We start from the raw sequence: 15,488 nt of genomic DNA, 5'->3' as shown, positions 1-15,488 counted from the left end.
ACAACAACCCAACAGTGAAAAGCAGTCCTGAGAGGGAAGTTCACGGCATTATAGGCCTACTTCAAGAAGCAAGAAAAATTGCAAATAAACAATTTAACCCTATACCTAAAAGTATTTGGAAAAACAGAAAGGAAAGCACAATTTAGGTAGAAGGAAGAAAATAAAAAATATCACAATAGAAATAAATGATATAGAGGCTAAAAAGCAATACAAAAGAGCAAAGAAACCAAGACATGGTTCTTTGGAAAGATAAACAATTGATGAACCTTTAGTCAGACTCACCAAGAAACAAAAAGATAGGACCCAAATAAATATAATCAAATTTAAAGAAGTGAAGTAACACTGGACATCACAGAAATACAAAGGATTGTAAGAAAATACTATGAACAACTAATTATATGCCAACAAATTAGACTACCTGGGTAAAATAGACAGTTTCCTAGAAACATACAATCTTCCAAAACGCAATCAGGAAGAATCAGAAAACCTGAATAGATTGATAACAACAAATGAAATTGAAACAGTAATCCAGAAACTGCCAGGAAACAAATATCCTGGTGAATTTTACCATTCAGAAAAGAACTGATACCTATTCTCCTCACATTATTCCAAAAAAATTCATGAAGAGGTAAGACTTCCAAGCTCTTTTTCACGAGTCCAGCATTATCCTAATTCCAAAACCAGATAAAGACACTACAAAGACAGAAAATTATAGGTCAATATCCCTGATGAACATACATGCTTAGATCCTCAACAAAACATTAGCAAATCAGACCCAGAAATACATTAAAAAGACTATACATCATGACCAAGTGGGATTTATTCTGGGGGTGCAAGGTTGGTATAATATTTGCAAATTAATAAATGTGACACATCACATAAACAAATTAAAGGATAGAAATCACATGTTCATATCAATAGATGCAGAAAAAGCATTCGATAAAATCCAGCACCCATTTATGATATAAAACTCTCAACACATTAAAGGTCATATATGAGAAACCCACAGCCAACATTTTACTCAATGGGCAAAAATTACAAGCATTTCCCTTAAGATCAGGAACAAGAAAGGGATGTCCACTCTTATTCAACATAGTACTGAAAGTCTTAGTCACAGTGACTAGACAAGAAGATGAAATAAAAGACATCCAAATTGGAAATGAGGAAGTAAAACTATCATGATTCTCAGATGATATGATAATGTACACAGAAAATCCTAAAGATTCCACCAAAAAACTACCAGATTTAATAGATGAATTCAGCAAAGTAGCAGGATACAAAATTAATATACAGAAATTGGTGGCACTTTTATATACCAATAATGAAGTTCTAGAAAGAGAAACTAAGAAAACAATTCCATTTACCATTGCAATAAAAAAAAGTACCTAGGAATACATTTAATCAAGAAGGTGAAAGATCTAAACTTGGGAAATTATGGAACATTAAAGAAAGAAACAGAAGAAGACACAAAAAAGTGGAAGTGTGTTATTGTTCATGGATTGGAAGAATTAACATCATTAAAATGTCCATGCTACTATAGGGGACCAGTCCACGTGGGAATGGTGAATGTAGCTCAGCCCTGGTTTGGGAAACTGACAGGTGTGAAGCAGCACAGAGGAGCCAGGCCCACAGACTGTCTTTCCCATCAGGAATCATGCCTGCATTTTATCTAGACTGCTTTGAGGCTTGCTTTTGCTAAAACTCCCTTACCCTGAGTTAAGGCAGTGAATATTTAATGCATATCTCTGAAGTAACTTCCTAAAGTCTGTGCTAAACCTCCCAAGGACAGAGTGTAACCAGTTCAACCACTTTTTCCCTTACATTTGCAACATCCTTTTCTTTGTTATCTGTAAAAGGTAATCACCTAAAGCAAACCTATGCATAACGAATGAGGACCTTCCCTGATGTAATGCTCCCAGAAAAGCAATAAAAGCCTGTCCAGGCAAGGGTTGGGGCACTCTCTAACTCAGAGAGTGGCCATGCCATCCCTTTTTCTCCACAGTACTTCTGCAGTCCGTGTGAATTTGTTCGTCGCATCCACAACACTGCAGATGCTGCTGGTTGGAGTCCGCATCATACTACCCAAAGCAATCTATAGGTTCAACACAATTACTATTAAATGGCATATTTCACATACAGGGTCCAGTAGAATTAACTCACCTTATTTAGGAGCATTTATTATTTTTATTACAAAATCATAAGCATGCAGTTCTGTAACAACATTTGTACATAGAACAAATACTCTAAAAATGTATATGGAACCAGTAAAGATTTGGAATAGCCTCAGTAATCTTGAGAAGGAAGAACAAAGTTGGAGGGATCACAATACCTGATATCAAACTATACTACAAGGCCACTGTAATCAAAATAGTCTGGTACTGGCATCAGACAGGGAAATAGATCAATGTCATCTATTAAGCTTGATCACTTCTGAATGGGTAAGAAAGGAAATTACTGAGAGTGATTTCTGCAGAAAGGGAATAATCCCTATGAATAAAGAGTGTGAGTGTGTATACACATATATTTTTCTCAAAATTTCCTAAGTGAAATTTTCCAATTGAAAAATATACTACTTTACTACCCTATAAATAACTGAAATTTCCTGGGAACAATATAAATGTAACATTATAAGTAAATTTCCTAGATTGCCTATCATATCTAAAGGTAGCCCTGATATTTTTGAAAGATCTTGAAATTTGGTTCAACATATATAGTGAATCTTCCTATAGATTATAGCCTTTACTCACAAATCAAACAATTTGATTCAGTTTCCAGAAGGGGTGTGGGTAAGGTAGAGAAGTCACAAGACTTCAGGAAAAGATATGTCTTCAAACCAACACAGCAGATCAGAAACAAAGGAATTCAAACTTACCAGAGGTCCAACTGAAGAAAGCACAGCAGCCATTATATTCTCCTCTTTGTTCCCCTCCCTAGGAGGAGTGGAGTTCTACCAAGACATCTGAGAAAGAGAAATAAGCCATGAAAACCAATCCTGCCTTGGTAATCTCAGACTCACCAAGTTGGAATCCCAACATGCAAGTAAGCATAACTTCCAAAGAATACAAGAGTGACCCCCAAAATCAGGGAGAAAAAAAGATTCTTGCTCCTGGAAATCTTGAGATTTTTAATACGATTAATTATATTAACAGCCAGAAGGCCAGACATTGTAAATGCAGCTTTAAAAATACTTTCTTATTTGATCCTCACATCAACCCCATGGGAATTACATAAATAGATGAGGAAGCTGAGGCTTAGAAAAATTAATCTATTTATCCAATACCACCATGACTCCAACTCAGTCTAATTCCAATGCCTACACCTTGTCCACTAAATCAGCTTGTTGTGAAATGAAAAGTTAATGTGCAGAGCCCTTTTTAAAAGTGAGACAGAGCAGCCATTCCAAAAAGCTACCTTGGCACCTCTTGCTCCTTGAACCTTCAGAATATTTGCGCTGGGTAAAATAACCTTCAGACTGGGCCACAGCAACATTTACAAACAATTGTTTGAAAAACCAACAGGAAAAGCAGACATCCTTACCACAAAGACTGATGATTATGGAGTCTCTTTCTAAAGACAGAATCTGTAACCAGCAATGCGGAGCTGAAGAGCAACTCAGCAGTTCCATGGTCCTCAGATGGAGACTTTGCTATGCTTAATTAACATACTGAATCTGCTCCTGCCCTGAATGGGCACCTTACTTCCCATAAGATACAGTATAGAGATTTTGCTCAATAAACATAGCAGATTTTAGTCTAATTTTACAGTTTGTGTCAATCATCAGCTCATCTGAAATGATACTATTTACTATCTTCTGAAAACAAGAGTTACAATAAATGAAGCAAGGCTATTATAAATTTGAAGAACATCAGTGATACAGAATTTAAATAGATATGAGTATATTGAAACTTATACTCAAAAGTTATTTTCAAGCATTCATGGAGCATTAAGTTAATCATTTACCACAGACCAAAGAAAATATCAATAGAAAAGAAGAAATTGAATACACTACATTCTCTGACCATGATGTGGTAGAATTACAAATGTAAATGGAAGTCTGAAGGGCAGGGGGAAAACCTATCACCTGGAATTAAAAAAACCCTCCTGAGTAGCTAGTAAGTCAAAGAGAGGACTTTAAAATATAATTGCCAATAAATTAGAAAATAAGAGTATTATAGATTTAAAAGTCATGGGTTGTTGTCTGGGTTTTAAAGAGAATAAATTTATAACCCTAAATACTTTCAAGTAAAATTTTTAAAAATAATGAAAATATTAAACATTTGACTGAAGAAGAAAAATAATTAACAAGCCATAAGGAAGAAATAATAAAGGAAGAAACTAATGCTAAGAAAACAAACAAACCAAAACAGCTGTCAAAGGCAGTAGCTGATTCCCTAAATAATGAAATACACACAGCAGAGAACAACAAAAAGAAAAAATACCAATAGTTTATAAGATAGAAATAAGAAAGGGGCCATAACAGGTAAAACATCTTAAGACTGTATAGCAAAAAAAAATAAAATTTCCCAAAGAACAATTTTTGTTTAAAATTTTTCCAAAACTGAGTCAAACAGCAGAAAACTCAAGTAAGCCAATGTAGCAGAGACTGCTTGTTGTCTTCCAACCTCTAGTTTTCCCTTCTACTTGACAGAAGTTTGAAGTCTCAGCTGGCCACAGGGTCACCAGCCACAGATATTTCCCAGCCTACTAGCAGGCAGGTGTGCCATGTCACTAAATTTTAGCAAAGGGGATCGGAAATAAAAGAGATGGTATGCAACTTCCAGGTCATATCTTTAAAAGGGAGCTGCTTGCCCTCCAGTTCTCAGTCTCCCTTTTCAGTGGCCTGAAATACACAGTGTAAGAGTGATCTAGCTTTCACCATAGGGAAGACAATACCCCTAAAGTGTGGTACAGTAAAAAGATGGACCAAACTTGGGTTTCTAGATGATCTAATGTACCAGAGCTGCCTACTCCTACCCACCCTCAATGCTACCAGCCACCTACCAACTCAGACTTTTATATGAGAAAGAAATAAATAGCCTTTCTTGTCCAAAGCAGGTGAACTCTGTTAAAGCTGCAAAATTAAATTCCTAACTAATAGAGTGAATGATCATAAAAGAAAAATTTAAAAGTATTAGGTAAGCAGGACAGAGAGAGCAGGGCTAAATTAAATCAAGAAAAAATGTGACTATCTTAAGAATGTAGGCTTCTGGTCAAGATGGAGGAATAGGTAGATACACCTTACCTCATTGCACACACATAAGAAGGAACACAACTAACTTAAAAATGAAAAACACCCAGAACTGCCAGGAAATCACCCAGAAAAATATCCAGAACTGTACAGAAGTCCAACAACCAAGGATTTAAAGCTATATTCATCCAGATGGGTATGGGGTGGACATAGGGAGTTGGGGTGGAGAGGACTTCGTGTGGCAGCAGCAGCCATTGTATCAGGCAGCCCTACAATCATGCCTGGTGGATAAAACAGGAGGATACCTTGTGAGCTAGTGAGCCTACCCCCAGGCTAGAGTGCAGCCCTGGGCTCCAGTGCTGGAAAAATAAAGCTGCATAACTTCTGGCTATAAACCCAGTGGGGTTTGGGGCAGTGGAATAAACTGCTAGTACATATGCAAATCCACCCACCTTGGGAACCACAACCAGGACAGCAGCTGGAGTGGCACCAGTCACATATGGGAAGTGGTTGAAGTGACTGGAAGCAGAGGGAAGGCCAGGCAATCCCCCAGAAGTCAGGCAGCGGAGGCACTGTCCCCTCTTTGACACTTTTCTGATACACGGAGCCATGGTTGCCCATTCCTGGTGAATATCCAACGCTCTGCCCCATATGACTTAACAGGTTTGCTAAAACAGAATCAAAGTGGCTCTACCTAGTACACAAACACAGACAAAGAAAACCAGGCTGCCAAAACCAGGAGACAAAGAAATATGGCCCAAATGAAGGAACAGAACACCAGAAAAAGAACTAAGCAACGTGGAGATAGCCAATCTATCAGATGCACAGTTCAAAACACTGGTGGTCAGAATGCTCAAAAATCTCATCGAATGTGGCAAAAGCAAAAAACAAATAAAGGATGTACTAAGGGAAATAAAAAAAATCCATAGGAAACCAACAGTGAAGGGAAGGATGCCAGGATTCAAATCAATGATTTGGAACATAAGGGAGAAATAGGCATTCAACCGGAACAAAACAAAGAAACAAGGATTCAAAAAAAAATGAGGGTTTAAGAAGACTCTGGGACATCTCCAAAAGGGCCAACATCCAAATCATAGGGATGCCAGAAGGAGAAGAGGAAGAACAAGAAATTGAAACCTTATTTGAAAAAATAATGAAAGACAACTTCCCTAATTTGGCAAAGGAAATAAGATACAAGTCCATGAAGCACAAAGAGTCCCAAACAAATTAGACCCAAAGAGGTCCATACCAAGACATATCATAATTAAAATGCAAAAGGTTAAAGAGAGAATCTTTTTTTTTAAAGATTTTATTTTTATTTATTTTTAGGGAGGGAAGGGAGACAGATACAGAGAGAGAGAGAGAGAGAGAGAAACATCAATGTGCGGTTGCTGGGGGTTATGGCCTGCAACCCAGGAATGTACCCTGGCTGGGAATCGAACATGGGACACTTTGGTTCCTAGCCTGCACTCAATCCACTGAGCTACGCCAGCCAGGGCCTTAAAGAGAGAATCTTAAAAGCAGCAAGAGAAAGGCAGAGAGTCAACTACAAATGAATTTCCATAAGATTATCAGCTGATTTCTCAAAAGAAACTTTGCAGGCAAGATGGGATTGGCAAGAACTATACAAAGTGATGAAAAGCAAGGATTTGCGACCAAGATTACTCTGTCCAGAAAAGCTACCATTTAGAATTGAAGGACAGATAAAGTGCTTCCGCACACATGGTAAAGCTAAAGGAGATCATCATCATTAAGTCCTTATTATATGGAATGTTAAAGGGACTTATCTAAGAAAAAGATCAAAACTATGAACATTAAAATGACAACAAACTCACAACCATCAACAACTGAATCTAAAAAAACAAAACCAAAACCAAACTAAGCAAACAACTAGAACAGAACAGAATGATAGGTATGGAGATCATTTGGAGGGTTATCAGCTGGGAGGGGGAGGGGGAGAATGAGGGAAAAGCTATAGGAATTTAGAAGCATAATTGGGCAGGTGCAGCATAGACAGAGGGATGTTAAGAACAGTACAGGGTGGGGGACGGTGAAGGCTGGTGTCATAGCCAAGGTTGAGTTTTTAACAAAGCTGCACTTGACTGCTTGCATCTGCAAGGTGGATCAAGCCAGCAGCCGGTGACAGCCCGAATCCAGAAGGGTTGAACAGGAGATAGATAACTGCAAGCTTCAGCTGTATGCACTGTAACTTTTGCAGAAGACATATGTATTGGTTAGATAGCCTGGGAATGGAATAATCTGAGTCTACAGTATCTGCCTGGGTTTGCAGAACATCCTTGAGCGTTATCTAACCAACCCCTATAAAATAAACATGAAAACCATGTTCAGGGTTCATTGTCTCTCCATCAAAGGACAATGTCCCACTGGTCCCCACTTTTCCTTAAACTATCTGTGTTGTGTCTTTCTTCATCTCCCATCAACTCCACTTAGGTACCCCCATTCCATGCTGGTCACAGCAGGTGGTGCCCAATGTGGGGCCCTGAGTACAGGAGAATTCAGCAGCCCAGGTAAGGAGATGCTCCTGAGTGTGGCTGCAAGTCTTGAAGTGAGGTGACAGCGATTAGAGTTTTCACCAGGTGTAAAACATGGGGTGTGCAGGATCCGCTGAGAGGTGGCTTTATGTGCAAATGCTTAAACCTATGCTTATAGTAAGGGGAACTAAGGTGCGTAGTACTCCATTAGAGCAATTCTTGGACTTTGTCCAGCAGACTTGCCCTTGGTTTCCAGATAAGGGAACTGTTAATAAAATTACATGGGTAAGGGTAGGTGAAAAATTGTAGAATGGGTATACTGCTGAGGGGCCAGCGCAAATGCTCAGTTTTACTTTCACTTTTGTGGGCTCTCATTCATGATGTGTTCAATCTGTAGAAGGAGGAACTAAAAGTAAAGAAATCAGTAGCAGATACTTTGGCCTCAACAACAGAAGGGCACACCTCCCTCCTGCCAAAACCAACAACGGCTCTGCCAGCACCCCTGGTCGAGTGTGATGATGAGCCTTTTCCACCAGATTATACTAGGGAGCTCAAGGAGGAAGCTCGGAAGATGGAGAAAGATAATTCTGAGGAGGAAAATTATGATTTTCCAGACCCTGAAAATTCCCACATGCAGGGACTGGTGCGCCAACTATCAGTGCTGTGCGTGAAGGACAAGCGCCTCCTTGAGGCTGCTGTCAGGCCACCCCCTATGGGTCTCGGCACCTGACCTAAAAGGCCAAGGAAAAAGACTAGGTCTGAGGTTCCTATTTGGGCTATACCATTTCAGCCTTTAAAAGTTACTCACTGTACTGGTTAATATGAGGTAATGTCTCTGATATTTGAGCTTTGCACCATTTACATCTTGTCAGGGCATTTGTAGCACCAGGTGGTCTAAAGTAAAATTCTAAAGCTAGTGTCTCACTCCCTCCTCTTAGAGGATTTAATTTGAAAATACTGGTTTGCTTGAATTTTTTTGTCTTTGCTTCAGGTTTTGTTTTTGTTTCTGTTTTAACAGGAACGGCTCAGTCTCAATCTCAACTGTTTTGTTAAACCTCTAGTAAATGGAATGAGATCTCTAATGTTATTATATCAGAGATGTTTAAATTCTCAGAAAGAATTTAAATTGATTGTTTAAAGAGGAAAAAAGATATTGCTCCCCTCTTAGACAGTAAAAACCTCAGAAAGAAAGACAGTGAGAAAATGTGTCTTTTAACCACTGTGAATTCTCCTTCTAGAGGCCCAGAAACTGCTTTGGTCCTGGGAACAAGCCCTGCCAAGCTTAGTGTCTCCCCTCCCTCTTCTCCAGCCTCCCTAAAGTGTCAAGGGCACTAGATAATGAGACAGCTCACTTTTAAGCACACTCAAAGAATGCAGTCATTACCAAGAATAGGGGGAAAAAAATGTAATTGTATATGCCAATAGGAAAAAAACTGTTTCTGAAAGTTATGAAATGTATTCATAAATTTGTCAATCTAAAGCATGCTAATTACTTTTGATTGTCACTAAAAGTTGAGATTAAATTAGGAAAAATATATGATTTTAATAATGATGGGTATAAATTATGGCATTTTATCTTAAAAATAGGATTAAATGTGGGTTATTCTAAAGTTGGTTATGTCTGAATAAGTCAAAAGGGCAAACTAAATAGGGCTAGAAGAGTTGAAAAAGGATTGTGTAAGTCAAAGAGGGTCTGTAAGTCAAGATAGTCTGTGCAAGCTAGAGGAGGATTGTATAAGGGAAAAAGAAAAAAGAAAGAATCAAGAAAGTGATAGAAAAGAAAGAAAGGAGTTAAAAGAAAAAAAATTACTTAAAAAAAAGCCTCCTGCTGGCTTCAAACTGGACAAGTCAGCTCTGCTGGGCTTCCTGGCTGCAGCAGGCTGAGGGGGAATTGGTTTTGCTTTTCTCCCTTCCAGAGATGCAACATTCACAGCTGCCAAGCCTTCAGCCCAGTTCCTCAGTTTGCTGCCAGACCCCAGTGCCCTTCTGCACCCATCCAAGGCCTTCAGTCACGCTGTCCTTGAGGTAAGGGGCCATTCACACACCACCTTCTCGCTCTTTGTTGTCCTAGATGCTAGGGACTCCCCAGTTCCCTTCACGCTAGTTCAGCCCCTCCACTGAGTTAAGTCTTTCTGTGGATTGCTGATTCCGTGAGCCCTGCGGTTCTCCTCTTGGGGTGGCTGGGGGCGGGGCCAGTACGGGGACAGTATGGGACACATCTCTGCCTTCCTCTTAGAGAGCCAGTTGGCCCTGCAGGTCAGAGCTGCCTCTGTGGCGGCTGCTGCGGATGCAGGTATGCATCTCCTCTGCTTCTGGTGCGCTCCATGTGGGGCCTGCGGGTGTGGCGGGATGGGCAGCTGCTGGTCCCGCAGGTTCGCGTGCACGCTCTCCTTGGGGCTTCAGGTGTGAGTGCAGGGCCTTCTGTGCCACATCAGGAGTGCCACACATCTGGGCAGGGTTATGGGCGCAGAGGCTGGTCGGGGACTGCTGCAGAATTCCCCAAACAGCCTCCGACTATCTCTTTTTTCTACTTTTTCCCTTTGAAAAATTCCTCCTGCTCAAGCTTGCCACTCTATACAAGGGCCTGGCCTCTTACACAGGCCAATTCCCCAACCAGACTGGGGACTATCTGGGTCAGGGTCTGTCACTGCCCCACTTTCCCCAGATGGCGTCCACAGTCTCAGTGGGTTCACACAGCCCCTGTGTGTTTACCACTTCGCCCTTATGGCACCGCGCCCCCCCCCCCCCCCCCCCCCCAGCAACTTTAAGCAACCAGATCTCTCCTGGTGCTGCTCAAACCTTGTTTGGCAGGGGAGGGAGCCACTGACTGGGCTCTCTCCCACGAACGGTGCAGCAGACCTGGAGGGCACAGGTCCTGGGGCTGCAGCTGCCCTGGTCCCTGAGCTGGACCCAGGGACCTTATTGTCCTGAAGCACTCAACCTTGGCTATAATGCCAGCCTTCACCGTCCCCCACAGTACAGGAAATGGAGAAGCCAAAAGAACTTACATGCACAACTCATGGACATGAATTAAGGTAGGGGGGCTCCCTGGAGGGAAGGGCGGAACTGGGCAAAGGGGAGAAAAGGGGGGGAAAATGGGACAACTGTAGTAGCATAATCAATAAAATATACTTTATAAAAAAGTATGTAGAGTAGTTTATCCCATGACACTAGGGGGTTTCACTAGACACAATAAAGATTTTGATGGAACAGAAACAATAAGAAGTTGAGGGAGGAAAAAACAGTGTAGTGTGAGGTTAACACATGAATAAAGGAAGAATAATCTGGGAGGATTCCTATATTGAAGCCTCAAGGTTACCAATAAAAGAAGTTTTTCTTTATACCAGTGTTTCTCTACCTTTTTTCAGGTAATGGATTCCTTTACAGATCTAATGAAAATTATGAATCTCCTCCCAGAAAACTCTCACATATAACTAGAAGGGTCTCAAATCTCAGGACTGAAAAGCTCATAAGCCATGATTATTAAAAAGGAAATTATGTGGCTCCATCCAAGACCTAAACCAGGATCTCTACTATAGGTGTGAGGCACAGAAATCTACATTTTCAAACAGTATATTGAGAAATACCATTCTATTGACAACTCTTGAACCCCAGATTAAAGACTTTTTTTACAAACTTGAAAATTCAATGGAAATGTTTTACCAGGAGGGTTCTCGAGTCTAGGCAAAGCTATGGCACTGCATTAGTGCCCTCTGGTGAATTTGTGCTTCATGCTTGGTATTTCTCTAAACACTTTTCATCTCACAGTGCAGAAGCTATACTTGTGCCAAGTTTAAACACAATTTAAAGCAATAATTGAAGCTGTTCTAACACATATTAACAATGACTACATATTAACAACAGTAGATCTTAACTTTGGGGAGATCCATCTGAGATTTTGACCTTGTCCACAGAATAATGCACATGAATGTATGATGCTGCATATTATTTTGAGGAGTCTGACCTTTCCAAACCCATACACTGACCTCAAATTAGGAAGTACAGTTTTACAAGGTTGAAAAGAAAAAAATGGCTAAAGAAAAAATAAGTGAAAACTAATTTTTTCCAAAACGCAAAAGCAGACCTACAAAGAGCGACTTAAGACATTTTCACATCTTTAACACTTAGTAAGACTGGTCTGAGTCATCATTTCTTTTTAAATTTGTAAAGATTAATAAATTCCAGTTTCCGGCAAGATGGAGGAATAGGTGGGCGCACCGTACCTCGCACAACCAAGAACAGAGCAACAATTTACAACAATGATTTGCAGTCATAATATCAGAACTGTCAGAGGATTTATCTAAAAGGAAGACGGACAGCCTAGAAGTTGAAGTAGACCCGCACATCCAGACTGGTAGGGGACTACGAGCCGAGCGAGCAGGTGTGGGGCTGGCGCAGGTCGCAGGCGCGCGGAGGTCGGGGGAAATTTGGCGCAGAATTGGCGCGACAGCAATCCCGGACGCAGGAGCGAGCGCAGCGGTGTAGCGGTGATCCCTGAGTACGCAAGCGGCGGCTGGGGGAATCAGTGGGGCAGCGACTGGGGATCAGGGCAGAGCTCACAGCCCAGAAGCCCAGGGAAGTGTCTGACTCCAGGAGAACGAAGGGTCGCCATTGATCCCTCCTGTCCCCGCTCCCGCCCCTGCCCCCACATATAACGTCACAAGCTAGTGACTGGGGCGCCCAGCACCGGTGAACACCTAAGGCTCCGCCCCCCACCGTGACAAGAGCGACCAGACCGGAGAAAAAATAAATAAATAAGTAAAATAATAGGAGAGACGGGGAAAGACGTAAGATGTGTCCAGCAGAACAGATCAGACCCCCAGGACTCATCCTTTTGAGTGACCAAGAAATAGCCAATCTATCAGATGCACAGTTCAAAACACTGGTGATCAGGAAGCTCACGGAACTGGTGGATTTTGGATCCAAATTACATGAAAAAATGCAGATTACCATAAAAGGGATGCAGGAAGACACACGGAGAAGAGCCAATTGTGAAAGGAAGGAATCTGAATCTCAAAACAACACAGTGGACCAGAAGGAAGATAGAATCAACCAAGCAGGAGAGCATGATGAAATAAGAATTCAAAAAATCGAAGAAAAGCTTAAGACCATCGAGGACACCTTTAAACGTTCCAACATCCGAATTATAGGGGTACCAGAAGGGGAAGACCAGCAAGTGGAAAAGTTATTTGAACAAATAATAAAGGAGAACTTCCCCAAACTGGCAAAGGGAACAGTCTTCCAAGAAATCCAAGGAGCGCAGAGAGCCCCAAAGAAGTTGGACCCAAGAAGAAACACACCAAGGCACATCATAATTACATTAGCCAAGGTAAAAACGAAGGAGAGAATCCTAGAAGCAGCAAGAGATAAGGGGACAGTAACCTACAAAGGAGTTCCCATCAGACTGTCAGCTGATTTCTCAAAAGAGACCTTACAGGCAAGAAGGGGCTGGAAAGAAATATTCCAAGTCATGAAAGACAAGGACCTACATCCCAGATTGCTCTATCCAGCAAAGCTCTCATTTAGAATGGAAGAGAAGATAAAGTGCTTTTCAGATAAGGTCAAATTAAAGGAGTTCATCATCACCAAGCCCTTACTTTATGAAATGCTAAAGGGACTTATCTAAGAAAAGAAGATAAAGAAAAGACATGTATAGTAAAAGGACAGCAAATTCACAATTATTAACAACCACACCTAAAGCAAAACCAAAAGAAACTAAGTAAACAACTAGAATAGGAACAGAACCACAGAAATAGAGGGCACAAGGGGGGGCTAGCAGTAGGGGTGGGAGGAGGAGAGAGGGGGAAAAGGTATAGAGAATAAGTAGCATAGAATGTAGGTTGAAAATAGATCGGGGGAGGGCAAGAATAGTACGGGAAATGTAGAAGCTAAAGAACTTGTAAGTATTACATATGGACATGGACTAAAGGGGGGGAAGGTGGGTGGGAGAGGGGGCACAGGGGGGAGGGGAGTGAAGGGGGAAATGGGACAACTGTAATAGCATAATCAATAAAATATATTAAAAAAAAATTAATAAATTCCTTGGCAATATGCCCTGTAGATAATAGTAGTCTGTTTAACAACCAAACTGTACAATAAACATATTTTTAATTTTATAATCAAAATAAATTAATGCTATTTAAAATTTAATATATTATTTGATCTCAATTGTGTAAAATAATGCACAGAGAAAAAGATGGCAAATCAGTAAGCCAAAACTACTGAGACCTCTGTGTCCTGAGTCAGTGATGTTTACCCTTATTTCTGTTTTTCCATACTCTCCAAGTAGACAATAAGAAGTGCTTATATATACATAGGAATTTTGTATTGGAGTTAAATTCCAGAGTAGCTGTTCACACTTCCAGCTCCTAATGTTAGCTTTACTACTGTGTATAAGCAAGTAATTTAAGCACAATGAATCAAACATTAGCAAATGAGGCTAACCACATTGTATGTTTCTACCTTTGCCTTTGACATTATGCAGAAGATATCCAGAGAGATATCATAATTTCCTAGATATCTTTTTCTGGATGTTGTGACTTTATCCAAGCCCTGTCTTCCCAACCACTGAAGAAGGACCAAACACTTAAGGAGAAACTTCACTTGCTGTGGTTCCTAAGCCAGTGCAGTTATTTAAAAATAATGAGAATGTCAGCGCCAAGGCCCAGACAAACATTTCCCAACCAAAGCAATAATACTATTGTCCTGCCAGGGAGAGAGGAGCGACTTCAAAGCGATTATCTGAAATCCCATAAAATAGGCCGTCAAGGAAAAGCTCTCTGGGCTACCCAAAGACGGGAGAGCGCCCTCTTGTTCGGTCACCAGAAGGGAAACCCAATTCCAGCCCTACGGGAACAGAAGCCCAGACTGGGAACAGTCCCTCCGCCAGCCCCTCTTTCCCTGACTGCCCTCCTCTGCCCACTAGGGGGACTGTAAAGAGCGGGAAGGTCAGACTGAGCCCCCAGCACCAGCTGTGTGCCTGGTTCTCCCTAACCTAGTGTGGCCAAGCCCGCTGCCTAGGACACCAATCGCCTCCCCAAGGAGGCCGAGGGGAGACCGAGGCGAAAACCCAGTCGGCCTGTGGCCTGGCTCCAATCGCCTCTCGGGGTGGGGGGGCTCAGGGACTGCACAGTGGAGGAAACAGCCACGCCCCGGACGCAGGGGGAAGTCACGCGCCCTGGGAGGTGCAGAGGGAAACTGGACCCTGACGCCTGGGGCAACGAGTACCTGGCTGCGGAACTGTGGACAACTGAGGGCACTCGCAGAGCAGGGCGGGAACACATCCAGCAATGGCGCCGGTTCCGTGGGGCCGGTCGCTGGCACGGCAGTGCGCCTGCGCAGCCTGGCGTCGGAACTACAATAACCAGAGACCTCAGCGCCTGAGCTTTTCCTTTTCTTTGCATTTATGAGGGAATTGGCTGTGCTTGTTGTTGACTTGGGTGCCCTGAAAATTTAGATTGAATAAATTTGTCCTGAGAGGCTACAACTATGGGTTAAGCTCTAGCGTCACAAAGAATAATGACACAACCCTTGCCTCGGAACATTTCCCTGTGACTAAAGAAATAAAGCCATTGAGAGGACACGTAGGGCTCCTGTGGCTTAGTTGAAACCCCAGACGCCTGCAGGTGGGTGTCCAGGCCCTTGTCTTTCACTCAAGTTCTTGACTGAAAAAATCGGTAATGCCTTCATTATAGTTTCTGGGTCTTTGAACCAGAGCTTCTTTCTTGGTTCAACTAAATAATTTTAATATACAAAGTAATTAGTTTATTGTATCATACAACTAATAATGCCATTAATATATAATGTTA

At 41.6% G+C, this 15,488-nt stretch overlaps 1 protein-coding gene across 5 annotated transcripts in view; it reads right to left on the bottom strand.

The window, feature by feature from the left end:
• ZNF624 (zinc finger protein 624) overlaps positions 1-14,991 on the bottom strand; it is a 54,491-nt gene extending 39,500 nt beyond the window's left edge. For 2 of the 5 annotated variants that reach the window (XM_036032917.1, XM_036032918.1), the window contains exons 1-3: positions 14,908-14,991; positions 11,794-11,795; positions 2,873-2,959 (exon numbers count right to left, since the gene is read on the bottom strand). In XM_036032917.1, coding sequence (XP_035888810.1) covers positions 2,873-2,905 — 33 coding nt within the window. In that variant the 5' untranslated portion in view covers positions 2,906-2,959; positions 11,794-11,795; positions 14,908-14,991. Of the gene's footprint in view, positions 1-2,872; positions 2,960-5,570; positions 5,573-11,793; positions 11,796-14,907 lie in introns of those variants that run through there. The other 3 variants (XM_036032919.1, XM_028534399.2, XM_036032920.1) reach the window with 3 other exon arrangements.
• Between the last annotated feature and the right edge of the window lie 497 nt (positions 14,992-15,488).

Source organism: Phyllostomus discolor, chromosome 8, assembly GCF_004126475.2.
Source record: "Phyllostomus discolor isolate MPI-MPIP mPhyDis1 chromosome 8, mPhyDis1.pri.v3, whole genome shotgun sequence".
Classification (NCBI taxonomy): Eukaryota; Metazoa; Chordata; class Mammalia; order Chiroptera; family Phyllostomidae; genus Phyllostomus; species Phyllostomus discolor.
This window is presented reverse-complemented; position numbering and strand designations above follow the sequence as displayed.